At 38.3% G+C, this 22,472-nt stretch overlaps 1 protein-coding gene and 1 long non-coding RNA gene across 4 annotated transcripts in view; one reads left to right on the forward strand and one right to left on the reverse strand.

The window, feature by feature from the left end:
* LOC106669726 overlaps positions 1-22,472 on the forward strand; it is a 48,535-nt gene that overhangs the window by 2,405 nt on the left and 23,658 nt on the right. The window contains exons 1-2 of one of the 3 annotated variants that reach the window (XM_014399402.2): positions 198-308; positions 695-774. The exons of 1 other annotated variant lie outside the window; for it this stretch is intronic. In XM_014399402.2, the coding sequence (XP_014254888.1) occupies positions 752-774 (23 nt within the window). In that variant the 5' untranslated portion in view covers positions 198-308; positions 695-751. Of the gene's footprint in view, positions 1-197; positions 309-694; positions 775-21,510; positions 21,702-22,472 lie in introns of those variants that run through there. One more of the 3 variants, XM_024224679.1, reaches the window with a different exon arrangement.
* Positions 7,396-8,244, reverse strand: LOC112126169. The gene is made up of 3 exons (XR_002909820.1): positions 8,173-8,244; positions 7,647-8,118; positions 7,396-7,579 (listed from the first exon to the last, which is right to left on the reverse strand). It is a non-coding gene; the product is annotated as an uncharacterized LOC112126169 (long non-coding RNA).

Consider the following 22,472-nt stretch of genomic DNA (forward strand, 5'->3'; position numbering starts at 1 on the left):
ATACACGCTCAAAAAAAAAAAAAAAAAAGGTAATTTGTTCTTATTTAATTCTTTTTGTTTTCTTCTTTTTTCTCAAATTTCCATCTATTATGATTCTTCTTAGAGATTTGAATTTTTGGGAATTATATTCATTTTATAAACAGCGCAGTTTCAAGCGTTTCTTAAATTGTTTTCATTTTGAGGATTATCAGACCTGGGCTACATTTGTCTTCTTTCGAAATTGTTCATTTAGTATTATACGTTGGTCGTTCAGAGTCCAGACTGGAACAGTGTTCTTCAGACAAAAATTTTTTTTGTGTATTCAACAGGTAAATATTATATTTAAATTTTAAATAATTCAACCCTCGTAGATCTAGGATAATACGACAAAGCTGTGTTATCAATTTATCATCATTCTGCGAAGTACTTTTTATCGTAAGATAAGACGTTGGGCTTTGAAAGACTTTATAACCTTAACAATAATTGTAATATAAAGTTTTATATTAAAAATAATGTACTTACGTTAGCGATTTTTTAATTTTTATGATGTAGTTAATTTTGTAATACCACGCCATTTTATAATTTTCTTGATCTTTGTCGTCTCTATCGTACAATTTTAATTCCTTTTCTGTTTTTATTATAAAATTTAAATCACATTCAAATTCAAAGCTGAAAGGAACGGCCGAATCTCATTAATTTTATTGTTGGTTTTCAGTCTAAGAATACTGGAACTGAAGTTTGGTCAGTTTGTGGTCATCGATCGAGCTAAAATATGCCGAGGCGTGCTGGGAAAATGTAAATAAATCAATTTCAATATTAATTTAGAAATTTTTAAACCAAATTTTAAAACGATTGGACGAGAAAAAAAGCAACATCTAATGAAATGGATAGTTGCTAGGCGATTTTCCCTCGTGATCTGCGAGTCGTTGAACATTTATTGATCGTCCCTGAACATCCCCGATGTCCAAGCTGCGGGAAGTTTTTTTCTGGCCTAAACTCTTAAAATCATATATTCAGAAATCTTTTTTTTTTTAAAGCATATGAATAAATTAAATTCATAAATAGGACACAATAGTAAATTGTTGGTAATAAGTTCGATTCTTGATAATTCATTAGAAAAATTAGTATAAATTTATTAGCATTTTTAATTGAAAAAAGAGCTAATGTTTCGTTATGACATGAAAATTTTCATGCTTTCGTAGTTTCATTTAGTACTAGTACACTAAATGTCATTAGTAATAAACGATATGTCATGTTCATAAATTCAGTCATCTATATCCTCATATTTAACAAACTTACGTTAATTATTATTTCATTTTTGAAATGAATTAATTTGTTTGTTAAATCTGCCCCGTTAAGAGCGGCTCGAGCGAGTTGTGGGCGCTCTGAGTAAGTAGTCAGTGAGGTATTGTAATCTAGTCCGTCAAGCCTTTGGCTAGGGCGTGGTGTGTCAGGTTGTCCGGCCTGACGGGTAAAGTGCCCATCACTTTCCGCTAACTCTGTAGGGGGAGGCTTAGGGAAAGCACAACAATTCGAGTACATTATTCAAGTCCCCGACATATCGTTCCATCACTTACAGTGCATCAAACCCCTAATTCTTACTTATAAACTAATACACAAATCAATTCATGGACGAATCTCTCTATTCCATGTTTATAATCTAAATAAATACACCAACTTAGTTCTCTAACTATTCTCTATTCCTACTAAACAATTCACAACTTATTCCTGGCATCGGTCCTACTAACTCCAGGTAAACTCCTGGCCGACTAGTCTTCGACTCCTGGCCTACTCTTGGCCGACTCGTCGTCGACTCTTTTCCAACTCCAGGCCGACTCCTCACCAACTCCCGGCCTACCCTTGCTTACTCCTCATCGACTCTTGTCCAACTCCAGGCCGACTCCTCACCAACTCCTGGCCTACCCTTGCCCACTCCTCGCCGCCTCCTGGCCTACTCTTGGCCGACTCCTCGTCTACTCCTGTCCAACTCTTCGTCTATTCCTGTCCAACTCCTGACCGAATCCTCGCCATCTCCAGTCTTACTGTTGGCCTACTCCTCGCCAACTCCTCGTTTACTCCTGGCCGACTCCTGACTGATTCCTGTCCAACTCCTGACCGACTCCTGGCCAGCTCCTGCCTTACTCTTGGCCTACTCCTCGCCGCCTCCTGGCCTACTCCTCGTCTACTCCTAGCCGACTCGTCTTCGACTCCTAATGGCTTCTAGCCGATCCAACTGCCCGCGACGGGCCGACCCGACAGCTCTACTCCGACGGACTACACCGACTACCTTTTCTCTACGCCGGCCTTCTTAACTGCCTCCTAGTTCTTTTGGGATAGTATTTAATCCGATCAGTGTGGGTAGAGGTAGGGAACCCGTCCAGCTTTGGAAACACTGTTACGATTATTCCTGGTGGCCCGATTGCCTCATTTTTCTTCCCCAGTTTGTTGAGCTTTGCCAGGTGATTCCGGGCATTGGCTAATCCTTGGGGTTGAGCAATAAGCCTCTTCTCAGCACAACAGTAAATAATTCCGTGGCGATTTCCCGGGAACGACCTGTATTTTCGCAACCCAGTTGTTATTTTTTCGCCAGCTTTGTTTAGCTGTGTCTGGGGATTTTGTGGAAGAGTAAGTCGACTATCAGGATCGGGGGCACTTCCGATGACCTAATCTTACACAATACGCTTTCCCAACAATTATACGAAATATCCTTTCTTTCCATCTTAATATTTACTATGAATTTTAACCCCTAATAAAATTTGTTTAAGATTCCTTTTTGGAATGGTTATTAGTGATTCGTGGTAAAAAGAGGTTTCCGAGAAGTGCGGTACTTGGGGCGATAGATCTTGTCTCAACCAGAAAGATCTACCACCTACAAATTTGTAAACCAGTAATGGATAATTCTGCCCTTCTTTTCCCTCCACACTTCGTTTTAGGGTTAACAGAAAATCCAGATTCTTTTCAAGAGACTCAAGAAAAGCTTAGTCGGAAGACCCTCGAACCTCCGGGGGTAGATGACCGGAGAAGAGAGAAAGGGAAACTCAGGGATAACCTTTTAAAGTAGTTGAACAACATACTCATCCTACATTAATCATTTCTATAACCTTTTTGGGAGGGAGAATTTTTTTTGGAAGATGGTGTCAGCAGGTTTGGGCTTAAGTTAGTCGTTGTAACGATGTGAAATTCTTCTCTAGAGTTAAAGTTAAAAGACCAACGTAACTATCGTACGGTGTTGTGCGAATCTTGTGTATTTCCATCAGTTGATAAGCACTTAGTCGGAGAAGAGACAGACTTAGGACCGTTGAGTCCTAATTTATCAAGGAATTTGATTAGTTCACCTGCCAGTAGTATTTCTTTCACACAGAACACATTTTTCTGGCGAAAAGTGTACGCAACAATTTTTTCGCGTGTTATGTTCTCTACATTTTTCAGAATCTACATACTCCGTTTTTATTTGAAACAATCTTTCTCAGATTTAGACCCCACAGCGTTCAGCATTTTAAGTTCAAGCAAGCAACCAGCAGCTCATTTTAAGTGAGTGCGCACACCCGAGCGATTCTGGTCGATATCGCTGTCTAGGATGTTCAATTCGCTATCATAAGTTGGCCTAGTATCGGCAGACCTGTGTGTACCATGAGATTAACTTTAATTAACCTTTTGAACCAATTGTTTGATCCAGCCAGTGTACGCAGGTAACAGTTACTCTTTGTTGTCTTAAAATCTCTTTCGCTATTGATGATCAAATTATAGCAACAAAGTGAAACTGGCTATCCTCGGTTGTAAAAAGCAAAAAACTTTTTCGAATACTTCAGTAGCTTAGGATGGAGCTTGTAAAAAGTTCCTTGCAACTATCTATTGGACCATCAATTGGATGCACACGATGTTCACGCTTTTTTTTTCTTCTCCTTTACAAATTGGCAATAATAACTGATAGACATTTTGTACAACCACTGGACAAAGGCTGTCCACTGGAGTTTGACCTGCAACACACGAAGTATTCGACCGATTATATTGGACAGCGCTCACCACCAGCCAACGAAACAGTTTGGCTAATCTGCGCAGTTGCAACCTAATCAGATTTGGCAGGGCACGAAAAGATTCGTTGACTATTTCTTTGATGTAATGTATCCTGTTTCTTTCCTTTCAAAGCTCGCAAGGAGGTTTCTCTGAATTGAACTCTTACTTCCGCTCTATTGAGAAATCGTCGTTTCTTCACTCTCACGTTGTCTTCTTTTCTAAGAAGTATATACTCCAGTCCACAAATGGATTTTTACCAGCACTTATTGCAAGGAGGTTTCTCTGAATTGAAATCTTACTTCCGCTTTATTGAGAAATCGTCGTTTCTTCACTCTCACGTTGTCTTCTTTTCTAAGAAGTATATACTCTAGTTCACAAATGGATTTTTACCAGCACTTATTGCAAGGGGAAATTTGTTTCCCAGTTGAAACCAGAAACTCTGCATTGCGTACCTAACCTATTTAGCTCGATCCTGCAATTCAGCACTACCTTGTACAGAGCACTATGGCTTATTTCTTAGGTAATATTTAATTGTTTATTCAATTGACCTATTTAATTATTGTGATAATAGTATTAAAATGATTAAATAATATTCCTCTATTTAGATTACAATAGTTAACCTCCTCACAACTTACAAGCAATTTCATTATTTTTCATGTTCCCAGAAGATTTTTAACTTTCGATCGATATATTTCTTTAAGCCATTGAAAATTAAACATAAATAAGTTGAGAAATATCCAGCAAATATTTAAGTACAAGTCGAACAGAAATTCATAATTTGAATCTTCTTAAATCATCTCCGCCCCTGCGAGTCAAGAAATGCAAACCCGCAAAGCTTTCTTGTGTTGAATTTTAATCTAAACTGTTATGTTTATTTCTGAATTACTATGTGATTTATCTTTTATTAATTGAATTAATGAAAGAATTCGTTTTTTCTAAATTGATTATTTGTTTTGTAAGCGGCTCTGACGCTCTTCGAACTAATAGTTAAGCTCTTAGGAGGGAATTTAGTACGCTAATCACTTTTTGTAAGGAGGAAGGTAAAGTTCCATAATAGAACAACCAGAGAGATAACATTCGTAAATATTTATTTTGACACTTTTCTGGACCGTCTGTATGTTGGCATAAATAAACAAACAATGTGACTGTTAGCCTCAGACTTATTTCCGCGCAACAACTTGTAATTCTCGGGATTTTTCATTACGGAGCCCACTGGTTCTTTGTTCTACTGGGCTAACGCGACCTCAATCCTTGGTGACCCACCATACGCTTGTGCCAAAGGGTCCGCATAGCATTGTCTGTTAAATCGAGGCGATATAATTCAAATATGGGATCTGGCGTTTATAGTCAAACGGGGGCCGGGACCCAACAAGGATTTAACTGGAGAAAATCAAACTGAAAGCACGACTCGATTCTTCGAGAACATTTGTTTATGCACTTGCACATGTATTTGTTTAATTTAAACAATGTTTAAAAATCCCACGGCCTGAAGATGATCTCCATAAAGATTGAAACGTTGGCACGATAAGGAAAATGTTTTTCTAAAACCTACGTCACGCCAGACAGCATCTCGCGTCCTCTAAATAATCATTAACTAACGGTCACTAAACACCACATATTTCATAATTTCAGTTCATTTGTTTTTCATACCATGTTCCCCAAAGAGTTGAAACTGTTGGTCATGTAAATCCACTGCTTTGTGGTAAGGTATGTAAGAATAATCTGGATCTCGGTATGGTCTGGATGAAAAAACAAATTCAGTTGTTATCTGCTAAGCATTCGACTTATTTTAAGGTCATCAACAGTGCAAAATATTCTTAAAACATGACTTTAACCAGTATATTCTACACCATTTATTTCAACTCAATTCCGTCTTTTAAATGTACAAAAACAACAACAAAATCTTAATCAATCTACCAAGCTACCACCATCTGGGATGAGCTTATTCGCCAAATGACATCCCAAACGATGCTCGCCAATGCCAGTTTTCAAATCATCCCTTTCTCCTCCAGGATCTTCTTCCTTTCAGCTTCGTGGGGCCTCGACAGTCGACTCTATTCGACGTCATAATAGCTGGCCCTTCCTGATTGAGTCCTTTCGCCGAGTCTCAGAAAGAGTGTGGCTGCTGTCTCCCCTTGGTGCTGGCTGACTGGTTGGTGCCTTTCTTTAGACTCGTTCCCACGCCGTGGGTGGGCCGGCGAAAACGTGTTTCTCGTACCTGGTTAATACGACCCCGAGTTACGAGGTCCCACGTCAATAATGACAACCTTTCAGCATTAAGTAACTGGACGTTAGCTATTTATTAAATCCATTATATTTAGTGGTCTGATTGACCAAATTTTTTCTTTCAATTAATTAATCTTTTTATGTAAGGTTTTGGTTGAAATGAAAAATTTAGTGTCACGAGCGGAATTCGAACCCACGATCTTCGGCTTAGTTATTATTTATTTCATCGGTTGCCCAACTCAACTTTGTTTCCCAGCTTCATGGGATACATCCTGGTGCCTCCCGTCAGGAACTGCGACACCCTTCAGATTTACAGCCATTTTTGTGTGGACGGGGACCGGCTTACAACATAAATAAGTTTTTAATAGATGGTTTCACATTTTTTCCCATATAGATTCAGTCCCAACATTGACCAGGACTATATCAGTGTTCCAATTAATACGTAACTTTATTTATTTAGAAATCGATTAATGGTCACTAATCACCACACCACATTAATACGTAACGCTATTCCAATTAACATATGATACTATTTCAAGACCATGTAACACTATTCCAATTAACATTCCATTGTAATAGTAGTGTTACAGTTCTTGAAAATGTTGGGACCGAGTCTATATTGAAAGAAATTTGAAATCATCTGTTAACAACTTTATTAAGTCAATTTTGTAGATATCTGTAAGATTGTTTTTCCCTGATGATGACCTTAAAATTGGCAGCTTTTATGTTATGCAGCTTTTATGTAGCTTATTGGAAGCTTGGCAGATAACAATTGAATTTTTCATCCAAACCATACCGAGATCCAGATTAATCATGAGTAAAAAAATGGTCGATACATCTACCACTTTACAAAAATATATGAAAGATCTCTGCAAACATGGATGATACTTACCATAAAAATGCATAGGTGAGACTTACACTGTCAATAACTTGAGTTCAGTATAATATGTAGTGTGCATTTTGAAGCTTGAAGGTTTAATGAAGTTTCATGTTTCGCAACGTAATACTGGTTTATGGCCGCTGAGTAATTTCAGAGCCCTGGAGGGCGGATTCTCATCCTATATAAACAAAGCATAAGTTAAGGGTACGCCTCTATAATGAAGTATACTAAAATAAAATAAATCGTTTATCGAAACATTAAAACCAATTATATTTTAAAAAAGGGAAATTTTAAAAAATCAATGGATGAAATTCTGTACGGTGTCATAAGATTACAAGGTGGAAATGAATTTTATTGTTATTTTTATCGTTCGTTCTGACGAAAAGGAATTAAATTAGAAACCAGCTGGGCTGCCGACGAAGCAATCTCATCTTGGGATCTGCTGAAGTCGCGTCTGCACTCAGTGCGGCAACCCAATACCTGAGAAAAGGCATGTAAGTAGTAATTCAATCTATAACCTCGTCTGTTTTTTTAAAAATACTTTTACTTTAGCTATATTGTTCTTAGTTGCGATAACTGACCCCAGGGGAAGAATAATTTATGATGGTAGTTCTTTATTAATTTTTTGTGTGGCATAAATTCTTCCTTCCTCATGCTGAAGGCTAGATTTTATGTATGACACCTTGATAATAGAAAATGGTAGAAGGACTTTTCCTATTTAAGCACTGAGAAAATTAAATGAAAAAATAATTGAACTAAAGTCGCATATTTTTCGAAGAACACGTGATTCCACAATTATTTCCTCGTTTGAGGCCGAAATGTTTAAAATACAAATATTAAGTCCCATCGTGGTGAGCAGTTTTTGGCTCTGATTTGGCAGGATGGTCCGGGTCGGAGAGGGGCCAGATCTTTTTAGTTTTCCTGGCCCGTTTCCACTGGCATGACACCAATCAGCAAAAACCGTCTCGACAAACGGCGATTCAGCCAAAAATCAACATTTCGATTGTTAGTACCTCGAGCTGGGAACAAAAATGATTACAATCAAGTAAAAAAAAGAAACTACGTTTTAAAACCTCAACTGAATGCATTCTGCTTGTCAGGAAGAAGAAAAGATCACCACGAACCGGCCAACAACAGCTTGTATAAAGAACACGAGTAAAGAGAATTAAAAGGGGCCATAATAGAAAAAGGGGGAGGGAGCTGAACAAAGGGTTGGGAATTGGGTCAGCACGCATTAGGCATTCGAATAATAAAGCTTCTCTACCTGCCAACTCGCTTTGATATAATCATGACTGTTTTAAACTTTTACTCACGCTAATAAATACACTCAACGTTTTTTTACTCTCAGACTTTGTTAATTTCATAATCGCATATAGGCTAGTGAATATAAGTTTAAAAAATTACTAAAAAGTTGCTTGTGGATGTGAATTATAACTTTTTTAAAGTGTGTGGTGTTTAGTGAACGAATATTTAATGATTATTTGGAGATCGTGAGATGAGGTCTGGTGTGACGTAGGTTTCAGAAAAACATTTTCTTTATCGTGCCATCGTTTCGATCTTTATTGAGATCATCTTCAGGGCCTGGGATTTATAAACATTGTTTAAATTATACAAATATATGTTATATGTGAAAAAAGTGAATTTATACAATGCAAGAAATTTTAGACTTTAAATCAAAGTATTTGTATTCATTCAAAGTGTTTGTTTTCTGTGTAAATATGCCATTCTTGTGTGTCGTTAAGAGTGCCATGACGTTTTCTGAGCCGTGAAGATGATCTCAATATAGGTTGAAACATTACAATTAATTAAGGTTTTTAGTTGAGATAAAAAAGTCAATGGCAAGAGCGGGATTCGAACCCACGATCTTCGCTAGATACGTCGCTGCTCTACCACTTGAGCTATCGTGACCTAGATCCACTCGGACACTAACTTCCTATCTCAACCTCACCTTTTGAATTTTCCCTATTGAATTTAATAGATCGAAACGTTGACACGATAAAGAAGATGTTTTTCTAAAACCCACGTCACACCAGACCGCATCTGACGATCTCCAAATAATAATTAATGTTCTATGTTCATATACGTTGGATTCTGAAGAGGTGGGGAAGGAAGTCGGGATAGAAAGACATTTTTATAGGAGGAGCTTCTTTGAGGTAAAAGGAGACGACAATGGAAAGAATGGGTCGGTTCGGCCTAATAATCCTTTCAGGATTATATAGACGGGGATAATTAGGGAAAGGAAAGCCAAATGGTTGAAGAATTAGACTACGTAGAAATGTTTGATGTAATGATTGTTTTTTATGTTTTGTGTGATGTGATGATGATAAATGCATGTTATCGACATTGAATTTGATTAATGATATTGGCGGAGCTGCGAGTGAGTTTACATGTGTCTGTTCTGTGATTGATGCTGTAAACCATTTCTAAAAAGTTACGTTTGTTTGTTTTGTTCTGTGTGTAATATTTTTGGATTGTTGAAGTCGATATTGTGTTTGTGTTCAAAATGGTGGGTAGCCAGTGCTGTAGGATTTTGTTTGGGTTTTTTGCAGTCATAGATATGTTGCTTTACTCTCTTATCCAGATATTGCGATGTTATACCGATGTAAGTTGCCGGACAACTTTTTATTAAGTGTTACTTGATGAGAAAGTTCTGAAGATTTGTTATTTATGTAAATACATTTTAATTGAAGGGTAAGAATCTGATCGTTGAGTGGGTAGATAAACCGCCCACTGATGAGAGATTAAATATGGAGGTTTATTTTTCTCCTCTTCTAAATTAATATGCCAATTTGTAACAAATCCTGTTATTAAATATATTTACCCTTCTTTTCCGAGTGTTTAGTCATTGAAGCACAACTACAGATGGAATACTGCCTGAAAAACTATAAACTAAAACTACTCACCACAAAAATTGGTCATTTTTGAATTTAGACGATCTGAAACAGTATGTTGATCTTTATCCATCCATTTTTTTAACTAAATTACATTGACAGGCAAAAAATTCCGCCCACTTGTAATATAACTTGATTTGTACATATTTTTTATGTATAAATCAAAGTTTCACGTTTTTTAACGTTTAATAATTGTGTCTGTGCCTAAAAAAGTGAAAAATGTATATTGCTAAGGAAAATGAAAAAAATAAAGAAATTAAAAAAATAAAAAATAAAAAAGACGGACAGATAAAATTTGTTTTAATTTTGTTTTAGATTTTTAATTAAATTTCAATATCGCGTATTTCCTCCTCTTGCCCTAATTACATCTCGAAGACGCCTCGGCATTCTTTCTACCATTCTGGAAATGTCTCTTTGCTGGAAGTTAGCCCATTCTTCACGAATAGTCCTTTCAAGTTCGTAAAGTGTGTCAGGAAGTGATGGACGTGTCTTTTGAGGTTATCCCATAAATGGTCGATGGGGTTCAAGTCTGGAGAACGGGCTGGCCAGGTTAAGACCATGATGTTTCGCTGTTGAAGGTAGTTTGTACTATGCATGCGACATCTGGATGAGCATTATCGTGCATTAGAATAGGAGTGTCGCTGATTTTATCGAGGATAGGCAACGCAGGATGTACCAAAATTTCATCCTCACAGCGAATGGCCGTCAAAGATCCTCCACAACAACCATCTCTGTGCGACTCTCTAATAACAGGCTTCGTACCTTTCGATTCGCCTTCTCCATATTCCTTCACGCCCATCTGGAGATCGAAGAGCAAATCTACACTCGTCAGTAAAAAGTACAGCAGACCAATCGTCCAAAGACCAATGTGTTCTCGACAAATGCGAGCCGTGCAACTCTGTGTGTTCTGGCTGATTCTGGTCCTCTTACGGGGTGAAAAGCCTTCAGTCCATACTGATTTAATCTTCGTGCAGAGCGTTCAGAAATTTGGACACCTCGAACTTCCTGGAGGTGATGAATCGCTTGGACAACAGTAAGGTGCCGGTTTCGCAAAATTCTCAAAGTCAAAAACGGTCATCCTCTGGTTCTGTTACCCTAGGGCGTACAGGACGGGGCCTTCTATGGTAGGACCCAGTTTCTCAATAAAGTCTAAAGGCGTCTCGCAGTGTTTCACAGGGAACTCCGATGGTAACAGCCGCATACCTGATGGGACGTCCATCATCAATAAGTGCCACACCACGCGCAACAACCTAGACACTAAGTGGCATTTTTAAGTTTAAAAATTGAAATTAAGAAAACAAAGATGAAAACTAAACTGTTTATTGCTTCAGAATTCAAATGAAACTGAATAATCATTTTAAATTCCGTAAAAATTAAACATTGAAAAATCCCTTATCCTTGTTTTGGATTAAGGATTAAGCGTGTTTACGTTTAATTGATATATCTAATTTTAAACATAGCATAAATAAATATTTATTGATAAAAATGTAAGCGGCGGTCGAATAGTCTCTCAATATTCGCTTGCTTTTCTCTAAGCGACAAGAGAGGAGTCGGCGTAAGCGCCTCGGTACTTATTCTTGTGAAGGTAATGTTCTAGAATTCAATAAGTCAGAGTATATTCCTTAACATTTATTGTAATACAATTCCGTCTCTTAACTGTACCCAAACAACAGAATCTATCTAAATGTCAGCCACAGCTCTAAATCTGGGATGAGTCTATTAACAAAGGGACTTACCCCAAACGACGTTCGCCACGATTAGTGTCCACAGCATCCTCAGCTCCGTCTGTTCTGTCGACCATCGACTTGGTTCCTTTTTTCGTTTTCCGTTTTCACTGACTGAATATTTCTCTCCGGACCTCTTTTCTTTCCGATAAGGCCTGCTCTATTTCCAACGCATGCCTTAACGCGTCTTTCAGAGTAGTATGTCGTCCAATGACGACCTGTTTTCCTACTTCTCCCCTAAGTCCTCGGGAGAAAGCCTGAACAACCTTTCGTTCAATCCCCTTGGACCACCAAGAGGATTCTTTACCTGGCCGACCCATCTTGGCTCCTAATCCGCTACACCGTTCTGCAATTTCGTGAACACTCTCGTTTGGGCATGGCTCGACCACATGTAGCAACTTCTCGAAGTGTTCAAAATTTCTCGGGTCGCTAAAACGATCCCTCAACGCATCGGCTAGAGCCTGATATGTTGCTCTACCTTTTCCGTTCGGGTGGGTCCGAACAAAGGCCGCCGCCGGGCCATGGAGTTTAAGTTTACATATTACGTACTTATCCTCCTCTGTCCAGTTCCCGCAAGCTGCAACCTCTTCCAAGTTGTCTAGGAACTCCTTACCGGCTTAGCAGTCACTTCTCCTCCCCAGGATTTGATCATCACCTGTAAAGATAAGTCCCGCCGATAACGCCTCACAACAGTAATTCTGGACTCAGCCTCCTTGACCGTTTTCTCGAGGCTTTCTGCATGTTTTTGTTCGACTTCATCAGCGTTTTCTCGAGCTCCAATGAACGAAGCCATTCGACCCTAACTTGCTCACGTAATTGCTCCTCTACTTGCTCATAGCGACTGTTTCTAGTTTCTCTACCGGAGTAGAGGTGGAAAGGAAAATCAAAAGTCGGAGAAGTTCCCACGCCGCGGGTGAACTGGCGAAGACGTGTGTCGGGCGCATGGTTGACTCGACCCCAATTTACGATGTCCCACGTCGCTACATATTTTTGACCGTGTGACAACCCTTCAGCACTAAATAACTAGACGATAGTTATTTATTTGCTTGGTTGTCAACTATTGCAACTTTACGTTCTCCAGTTACGTGGGAAACAAGACGTGGTTCCAGTCCGGGCCTGCGGCACGCTTCGACGTTCTTATCTATCTGTCCAACTGTGTAATTATTTCAAAGTTACGTTTGCCAGATTTGAGGGGGACGTCACGCCGATCCCGTCTGGGTGATCGCCCCTTCAGATTTACAACCTTTGTTCCTAAACTAAACTTTATTGCTTCAGAATTCAAATGACACTGAATAATCATTTTAAATTCCGTAAAAATTAAACATTGAAAAACCCTTGTTTTGGATTAAGGATTAAGTGTGTTTACGTCTAATTAATATTTCTAATTTTAAACATATCATAAATAAATATTTATTAATAAAAACAATGAGACAAATTAAGTGCAGAATTTTCTTTTATCGAGAAAATGAAAAAATCTGTTGGGTGGAATTTTTTGCCTGTCAGTATATTTTCTCAAGTACTATTTAATATTTATTTTATAACATTTCCAAATCATTTTGATTTATAAACTGTTCAAACTATGTCCATTGTTCTGTCGACAAAGTCCGTTCTGTAGGTCAGCCGCTTCCTTCCAAAGTGACATGCCGAATCAATGAATATCTCTTGGTCGAATATTTTGCATTCGAAGATTATGTGTCGAGATTGGGGTGTTCCACAGCTTGGGCAATGAGGGTTATCAATCATCTTTAAGTGCCATGGGAGGCTTAAAGGTGTGACTTAAATTTAAATTCATGCGGTGTTCAATGGTTGGAATAAATGCTTTGGCGTGTATTACCTTTATCACCTCCCTCCACTCATTTTCCCATGTCGTTATTGACTTCCGATTAGCCCAAAATTTGACGTAGGTTATTGGTGATCTTCGTCCGTGGGACGGTGCAGAACATGGTCAACTATGTACTTTTTGTCTGAATTTTTCGAGAAATCTGAATTAATTACACAAGAAATTTTGTAGTAAAATTATTAATGTTAAGATCATTTAAAATGTTTACTTTTTTACATCGACAAATAAATTATCAGGGAGATCTACAGCTTTCATCATAAACATTGATCAAAGACAAAGCATTCCATGTCCTGAACACCTCGCTTGAAATGTTTTGCCCAGTATTCTTCTGGCTGTCGAGTTCTTAAGTTGAATCTACCTTGCCTTTGATAGGCTGTATTTGAGAGTCTCTTTTCGACATGCATGAAAACTTACCTTCCTTCACTTTCGAGTCTTTCGAAACTAAACTCGGTTCGAGTCTGGACTTTCTCTTCATTTTGCAAGACTAGGACAAACCTTGACCTGTGCGGGGGACCCTCTTTCGGCGTTGCGCCTTGAGTTACAGTCCCTTTTGAGTCTATATAAATACAATCCCCCCCTGCTTTTGCATTTTCTGTGCTTGCCATTGATTTGGACTTTCTCTTCATTTTGTAAGTCTTTGATGGACAGATCTTTTTCATGACGACCTGAACTTAAACCACTTACTTTGGCCCTAACCGTGCCTAACTATCAACAACAAATAAATGAAGTGAAAATACAATGCATAACACTTACTTACAAATAAGTAAGATCTATGAACAGATGGTAGTGAGGACTTTGGGGTTTATATAGTACTATAATCTTTGATTGAATATTTAGTGGTATGATTCACCAAATTACTTCTTTCAATTAATTAACATTTTTATGTAAGGTATTGGTTGAAATGAAAAAAGTTAGTCTCACGAGCAGGATTCGAACCCACGACCTTCGGCCCAACACGCCGCTGGTCTAACCACTTGAGCTAACGTGAGCATCGGCGTGTTGAGCCGAAGGTCGTGGGTTTTTTTTTCATTTTCTCATCTTTTTCATTTCAACCAAAACATAAAAATGTTAATTAATTAAAACAGCGGTGATAGTTTTTTGGGATAAGATCGGGTGATTTGATTGTTGATGTCAAGATGTAATATGGCAGGAGGTGATCTGTAAGTCCATCAGCCCATATTGATTTTGTAATTAAAGACTAACTTGTTAGCATCATTTTCCATGTCCTGAACATTACGTACGAAATGATTGCCCTGAAATGCCTGCCGGATGTTTAAGTTGAATCTCTCTTGCCTTGACATACCTTGCTGCATTTGACTGTCTGGACTTTCTCTTCATTTTGTAAGACTTGTCATGTGGCCTCTTCGCCTTTTTCGGCTTTTGCCTTGGGTTTACAGACTCTTTAGTGTCCCTATAAGTGAAATCCTTATTTTAAGACCTTCAAACTAAAACTCTTGCTTTTTGTCATTGGTCTGGATTTTCTCTTCACCTCGCCAGTCTTCGATCAGATATATATTTTGATGACAGCTCTCGCTTTCCAGCCGTAGGATTTTCGATTTCGCTTCGGTTACAGTCTACTCTAGATGAAATTAAATCTCTTGTTTTTGACTCAATAAATCAAATTCACTTTCTTCAAATGGTCTAGATTTACGACTCCGCGTTCTGCGCCGTCATTCCTTTGGTTCGAGATTCTCCTTTTTTCAACTTTGCAATTTCCGTTTTTTTATTGGCTCGAGTAGTTGTGGAGTTAGAACAGCTAGCATCAGAGCATCATCATCAAGTACACAAAGAGAGAGAGAGAGAGAGAGAGAGAGAGAGAGAGAGAGAGAGAGAGAGAGAGAGAGAGAGAGAGAGAGAGAGAGAGAGAGAGAGAGAGCGGCTGCTCCGACTGACTGCAAAGCAAGCGTTGTCACCATAATATATGTCTGATCAAGGACTGGCAAGATGAGGAGAAAATCCAGGCCAATGTCAAGCACCGATAGTTTAGTTTAAAGGCCTCAAAAACACAGGGAGTTAATTTTACTTAGAGACTGAAACTCCAAGGTAAAACGCCCAACCGAGGCTTCTTGTCCTGTCAAAGTCTTTCCAAAATGAAGAGAAAGTCCAGACTAGGACCGAGTTTAGATCGAGACTCCAAAGTGAGGGGAGTTAAGCTCACACACGTGTCAAAACGTGACTGTCAACTACAGCCAAGTTTTCACTGTTAAGGCAAGATAGATTCAACTTAAGAACTCGACAACCAGAGGAATGCTGGCGGAATCAGGAATCAGTGATTCGATGTGAGATGGATGGTTCAGGACGTGGGATCTGATGCCAGTGTGTTGTCTTTGATGAATGTAAATATATTAAAACGAGATTAATTCTTCTCTACGATTCGTTTAAATTAATCGTAAAAGTACCATGTATGAATGTTATGATTAATGATTTAATGTCCCTTATCATTTGTTTTTACGATGTGCAAAAAGTGATAATTAAAAATGCCCGCCTGTGATTTTAACATTGATAATTTGACTACAAGTTTTCTCCGTAATTAATTCAAATTCAACGGAAAATTTAAACAGTTAGATAAATTTCATAGTTGGCCATGTTTTGGGTCTTTCCACGGACGAAGCTAACTTACTGTTTCCAAAATTTGACCACCAATTGCCCAACTTCAAAAAATGTCCAATAATTGTGTAAGCGGCAGTCTAACTCTCTACATTCGCTTGCTTTTCTCTAAGCGATAAGAGAGTAGCCGGCGTAAACGCCTCGCTATTTATTTTTGTGTAGAGGATGGTGAGGTTCTAGAATTGAATAAACCAGAGAGTTCCCAAACATTTATTTGAATTTATGCTTTTGAGCCTTTGAACGAGACTCACTGATTTGATCCCTTGTACGAGACTGACTTTTGATTTCCATATCATTCCTTTTTATACCAGTTGTCTACCTGGGTGGAAAGGAAAATGAAAATTCGGGGGTGTTCCCACGCCGCGGGTGGTTGCGCACCTGGTTGACGCGATTCAGATTTACGATAACGTCGCTTCATATTTTTGCCCTTGTGACAACACTTCAGTAATAGATACCTCGCCATTAGTTTTTTTATGTGATCGGTTGTCCAAGTATTGCAACTTTATGTTTTCAATATCAGGAACATCACGTGACACCCATCTGGGTCTGCGAAACCCTTCAATGTTCTGATTTATTGGACCAAACTGTGCAATTATTGCAGTGCTAGGTTTCCCTGGTCTCTGAGAAACGTAACGTCCCTCCTGTCCGGGTGATCGCCCCGATTTACTGCCTTTTTGTGTGGTTTTAAACTAATTTTTCATTGTTCTTATTTTAACAAATACAACTTATTCTAAGACGGGTATCGGCGGTTTGGGTTGTTGGTTTGGGTTATTGGTTACGACCATTCCAGTCGGAGACTTGCAAAATGAAGAAAAAATTCAGACCTGTACCCACCGTTCCTTCTGAGACGATCTCGAGTAACGAGTCATTGAGTCTTGAATCCCTGTCTCCCTCCCTAGTCTCGTTACTTCATTGTCGATTCCTTTGATTTTCCAGTTATCCCTTAATATATTGGACCTGCAAATTGGGGTCAGGTCATCCGACTAAAATATGTGCGTGCAACAACCCGCAATTCCTGGGGCTTTTCATTACGTAGCCCCCGAGCAGCATAGTCATTCTATCGAAGGGGCAAAAAACCAATCGTCGCCGCGATCCCAAATTTATGGCGACCCTAGATTGATGAGACCTGAACGCGAACATTCCCTTAAATAACTCACAGTATTGTTTGTTATTTATTGGTGTTATTAGGTCGTCGCATTTCTACTCTACACCCTCCAGGATTTTAGGAATGAAAATTTTTCTTATACTATTTCCTTATATTAAGTTCTAAAGATAAATACACATTTGTTATTTCAAGTCATAAATCGCGTTCATTGCTGGCAGAGTGAACGTCGACACATTGAAAAAGGTGAAATGTGGAAGCACGACTGACGACCAGCGCAGCGAGGATAGGCAGACCAAAATGATCAGTAAGGATCAAATTATAGGTTCATCTCCTAACCGACCATAGGAGGAATCTCACGATTTACCAATTACATTATAAAGTAGGGTCGGGAAGAACGATGGGCACAGTATGCGGTTGTGCATGCGCGGTCCCTTCCTCCGACACCGCGATCACATCGGGACCTATGACCCTTTCTCTTCTCCCCTTTTCGCTGAGTTGGCGTTTCCTTAAACTTACTCCAGCTTTTATTACAAACAATCAAGTAGAATAATATAATGCACAGTTGGCGTTAAAAAAACGAACCGTGGTAATCAAAGCGGAAACAGTATTTCAGGAAGTTAGTTATTTTCGAACGCATAAGGCCATAAGCATCATGCTGATCAAAATGTGGCGTCGGCGACTGGCGATACAAACTTTGCCAGTGAACTTCTCACCTCATGCATCAAAAAAGTTCGTACAACTATGGTCCGATTCTCAACTCTATGCAGATATCCAACGTTTTATTTAATTTTTCAACTATCTACGGTTTTCGTCATAAATCTACTCGTAGCTCTTGAACTATTCAACTTTTACGGAAATAAAAAAGCATAGAAAATAGCGTTCAATTTCCTTAAAGAAATTTCCTTAAATAAATAAATCACAAGTTCACAGTAGAGTTTGTCAAATTTCGTAACTTCTTCTTCGTTTTATATGTATTCTAGCGGTATGCCTTTTTTCTTTAATTACATCGAACCAAAATTAAGAAATTTTATGCTAAATGGGAAAAAAACTGGTGTCGGTGTAAAAAGGGCGAATGGGGTTAATGTAGTAATTCAACTTTTTGCCCTAGGAAAAATTTCTTTTCCAACTTTAACTTAATAAAAAGCGCAGAAAAGAAAGAAAAATGAATTAAAACACATAAAACTTAGAAAATAAATATTATTTTGAGATCGTGAGATGCGTGAGATTTATAAACATTGTTTAAATCCCAGGCCCTGAAGATGGTCTCAATAAATATCGAAACGTTGGCACGATAAAGAAATAGTTTTTCTAAAACCTACGTCACGCCAGACTGCATCTCACCATCTCCGAATAATCATTGACTAACGGCCACTTAACACCACACATAGAAAATAAAGAAAGCAAACAGCCAAAACAGATTTGGACAAAATAACTACACTAAACACAGTCAAAAGAAAACAAAAGAATCAATACGGAAGTTGTAAAAATCAACTTTCCCCTAAGAAAAAAATAAAGTCATTAATATCATTTAGTCACAATTGCACACCCGTGTTTGGGGAGTCCAGAGTAAAGGTAAAAACTGAGAGCATATTCAGTAACATTTATTGTACACAATCCCTTCTCTTAACGGTACCCAAACCACAGAATCTAATCAATCTACAAGTCAGCCACAACTCTAAACCTGGGATGAGTCTATCGACAAAGGGACTTACTCCAAACGATGCTCGCCACGATCAGTGTCCACAGCATCTCTTCTCTCGACCTCTGACTTGGCTCGATTGGTCGCAACGGCTGATCCTCGCTGGCTCTGGCTGGCCGAGTCCGCTTGTTGAATCCCAGACCGAGTGTGGCTGTTTCTCTCCCGGTCCTTGATATTGACTGCCTGGAGTGAGTCTCGGATTTTGACTCAGGCAAGTCTTCCGAGGTTACTCCTGAGAGAGTCCTGGTCTTGACTGCCTGGGGTGAGTCTTGTATATTGACTGCCTGGGGTGAGTCTCGGATTTTGACTGCCTTTTGATTTTCCAGTCATCCCTTTTATACCGGGTCTCTCCCGGAGTAGGGGTGGAAAGGAAACTCAAAAGTCGGGGGAGTTCTCACGCCGCGGCTGGGCCGGCAAAGACGGCGGTCTTGCACAGGGTTGACGTATTCCCAATCCCCCGTTCTTACCTAGCTGTCTACCTGGGTAACCATTTCCAAGCTACATTTGCCAGAAGTGTCACGTAGTTCCCGTTTGGGCGGTTGCCCCTTCAAAGCACAACCCCTGTCCCTTTTCCTCGTTTACCTATTTTGTTCTTATTTTACAATTTAACTTATCGCTAAGACGGGGGCCGGCTTACAATATATTTTTCAGAAATGAAAGCAGGCACTCTGATTCAAAAATAGTTATTCCTTTATGTAAAACAAAGATGTATCATAACTCATTCTATCTGAAATCCATAAGACTGTATAATGAATTAAACGAAAATATATTTTTAAAAAGCCTCAGTAAATTTAGAAATAAATATAGACTAAGATTGTTAGACAAATACTAATGTGAGTACCTTTTTCTAAAAATACAAATAGTTATTCATTGATAATTTAGTTATTCAGATATCGTGAGATGCGGTCGGGAGTGATGTAGGTTTCAGAAAAACATTTTCTTTATCGTGCCAACGTTTCGATCTTTTATTGAGATCATCTTCAGGGCTCAAAGTGTTTGTCTTCTGTGTAATTGTGCCATCCTTGTGTGTCGTGTTGAGAGTGCCTGTAAGATTTTGCTGTTTTATGTTTATATATGTTTGGTTTTGAAGGGGTGGGGAAGGATGTCGGTACTTGGGCACTATTATACTTTCGTACTAAGATTGCGCGTACACTCAGGTCTAATCGTGCGGAAATTTTCAAAATACAATATCCACAAATAAAATTAATTTATCGAGTTTCAAATTTATTTTGATATTTAAAATTTCGCTAGGGGAGAACGTCAATTTGTAAAGTTGTATCATCAATTTTTAAATAATTTTCCTCTTAATAAAAATATGAACAAACCTANCTCTCTTTCTCTCTCTACCTATCTATCTATCTATCCCTTCCTACTTATCTATCCATCTATCTATCTATCCAATCATATCTTTACTAGAAATATTTTTTTAAACAAATATAATGGGGTTTCGCGCCCGTTTTTGGTAATTTTAAACTCGGTTTATGGGTGTTTGAGTTTCCCCAATGTGGATAAACCATAAACGTATTTGACATTTTATTCTTCCCCTCAGAACACAAATCAACAGCCCTTCATCATGTTATGACATCTGGAACATAATCGCCATTACCCCAAAGATTAAAACAAAACCGGCGACAGGCGACTCATGTCTTCCAGTGTGATAGGGTTAATCTCGTATCATTTGTCTTCTCTCTTCTTAGCCTACAGGGAGGATAAGAAAATTAATAAGATAAAAGTAACAGTTATTTTAACAATTCTGATAAGATCTTTTGATGATTCGTTGACGAACTTTCAAAACGATAAATTTAGTGAGAACAGTAAATATTATCAAAAGGTGTTTATTGGTCATGTATAGGCCATTTTGTATCACATAAAAGTAAATTATTATTATCTAATTATTGTCCCCCCAAAAGTTAGGAGGTTTACAAGCCCAAGAACAAAAGAGTTTTGTTTTTACAAAGAAAGGCTTTCTATAAACCAGTCATGATTTAAGATGTAATAATTCTGAAGCTAATTTAAAAGGATTTGTTGTGTTTTTGCGTAATGATTTTTGAATCTATAATCATTCGCTAATGGTGTTTGTCAAACCCGTGCCCATTGTTTGCTTTGGATGGAACCGGTCTGTTCATAATTTAGTGAAACTTCCATCATTTGAATTAATCGTATTATAACAGGATATTTCATTTTTAAAATTAAAATAAAATTGATCTGGATTAATTTTGTACAGTTAGAAGTATGTTGTTGTATGGGGACTTTTCTCTCGGACAGCTTGAACTAATCAAAATGACGTTCGGCGTATAATTTTGTTTGAAAATAATTGTCATAGGTTTAGGCCCTGCTAGTCCACTGATTCGACAGAGCAGGATGCTATAAATTACAGAAAGTGGGAACGCGGCAACCAGATTGTCCAAGGGTCAAGACCCTAAAAAGAACTTACAACCCAAAATGTGAGCCAGGACCCAGGATTTTTTTTCCTTTGTTCCACGCTACCCTTGCTGAGCCGAATATAAAAGGGGCTTGGGCTGTAAAATGACAGTCCATCTCCGAAGTCCGTAGTGAAACAATGTTGCAAGAGACTGTGATCGATCTATGCGGATCTTTGTGGGAAGACTGGACAACCTGCGACTGGAGTTGGCTCGATATGAAAAACCCGGAAAAAGAAAAACCGGAATTCATGGACATCTTCTACTCTGAGAAACTTATGAATATGGTAGCTGGTCTTAACACGTTTCTTCCTCGGTGAGTCAATTCAACACTAAAAACATTTCTTCTAAAATTTTTGTCTTAAATTTAAATTTCAAAGAAGAAATGATTGTTAGAAGCGTTTCGATCCTGCCATAACAGTGAGCCTAAACTATCGGAAAATTATAATGAATTTTTTATTCGTAATATTAATATTTATTTATTTTAATTTTATTATTATCATTAATAGACTTTAAGTTGCTTAGGACGTTTGAAATTGTGTATTTCACAGTCGGCGTAAACATAGTGGTAATCCGACCATTTATCACTGTGTTCATAATTTTATTTAACATTCCTGTATTCACGTTTTTAAATTCCATAAAAAATGTATCGACTACTTCCATCAAGCCATTTTTTTTTTATTGTTTGATAGTTGCCTATCAAATTGGCCTGACTAACCTCGCTGATTTTTGTAAGTTCAGACGTGTTTAGTTGGCGTTTCGCCATCTTCAGTGTGATATCTCTGAAGTTTTATTTACGAGGTCGTGAATGACGTGAGGGCTAAGCGGGTATTATTATTGTTTATCAGTGTGCTTGGTGGATTAAGTAGGGTTTTTTTATTGCTCTGGTCGGTCTTTTTGATCTTCCGTCCTTTTGTGTAATGTTTTAAATGGTTAATTCACTAATTTCGTGGTCCGCTTGACCAATTAATACATGACAATTAATTAAGGTTTTTAGTTGAGATGAAAAAAAGCTAATGGCACGAGAGGGATTCGAACCCACGACCTTCGGCTAGATACGCCGCTGCTCTACCACCTGAGCTATCGT

The sequence above is a fragment of the Cimex lectularius genome, unplaced genomic scaffold (genome assembly GCF_000648675.2).
Source record: "Cimex lectularius strain Harlan isolate CLEC.00 unplaced genomic scaffold, Clec_2.1 scaffold8, whole genome shotgun sequence".
Classification (NCBI taxonomy): domain Eukaryota; kingdom Metazoa; phylum Arthropoda; class Insecta; order Hemiptera; family Cimicidae; genus Cimex; species Cimex lectularius.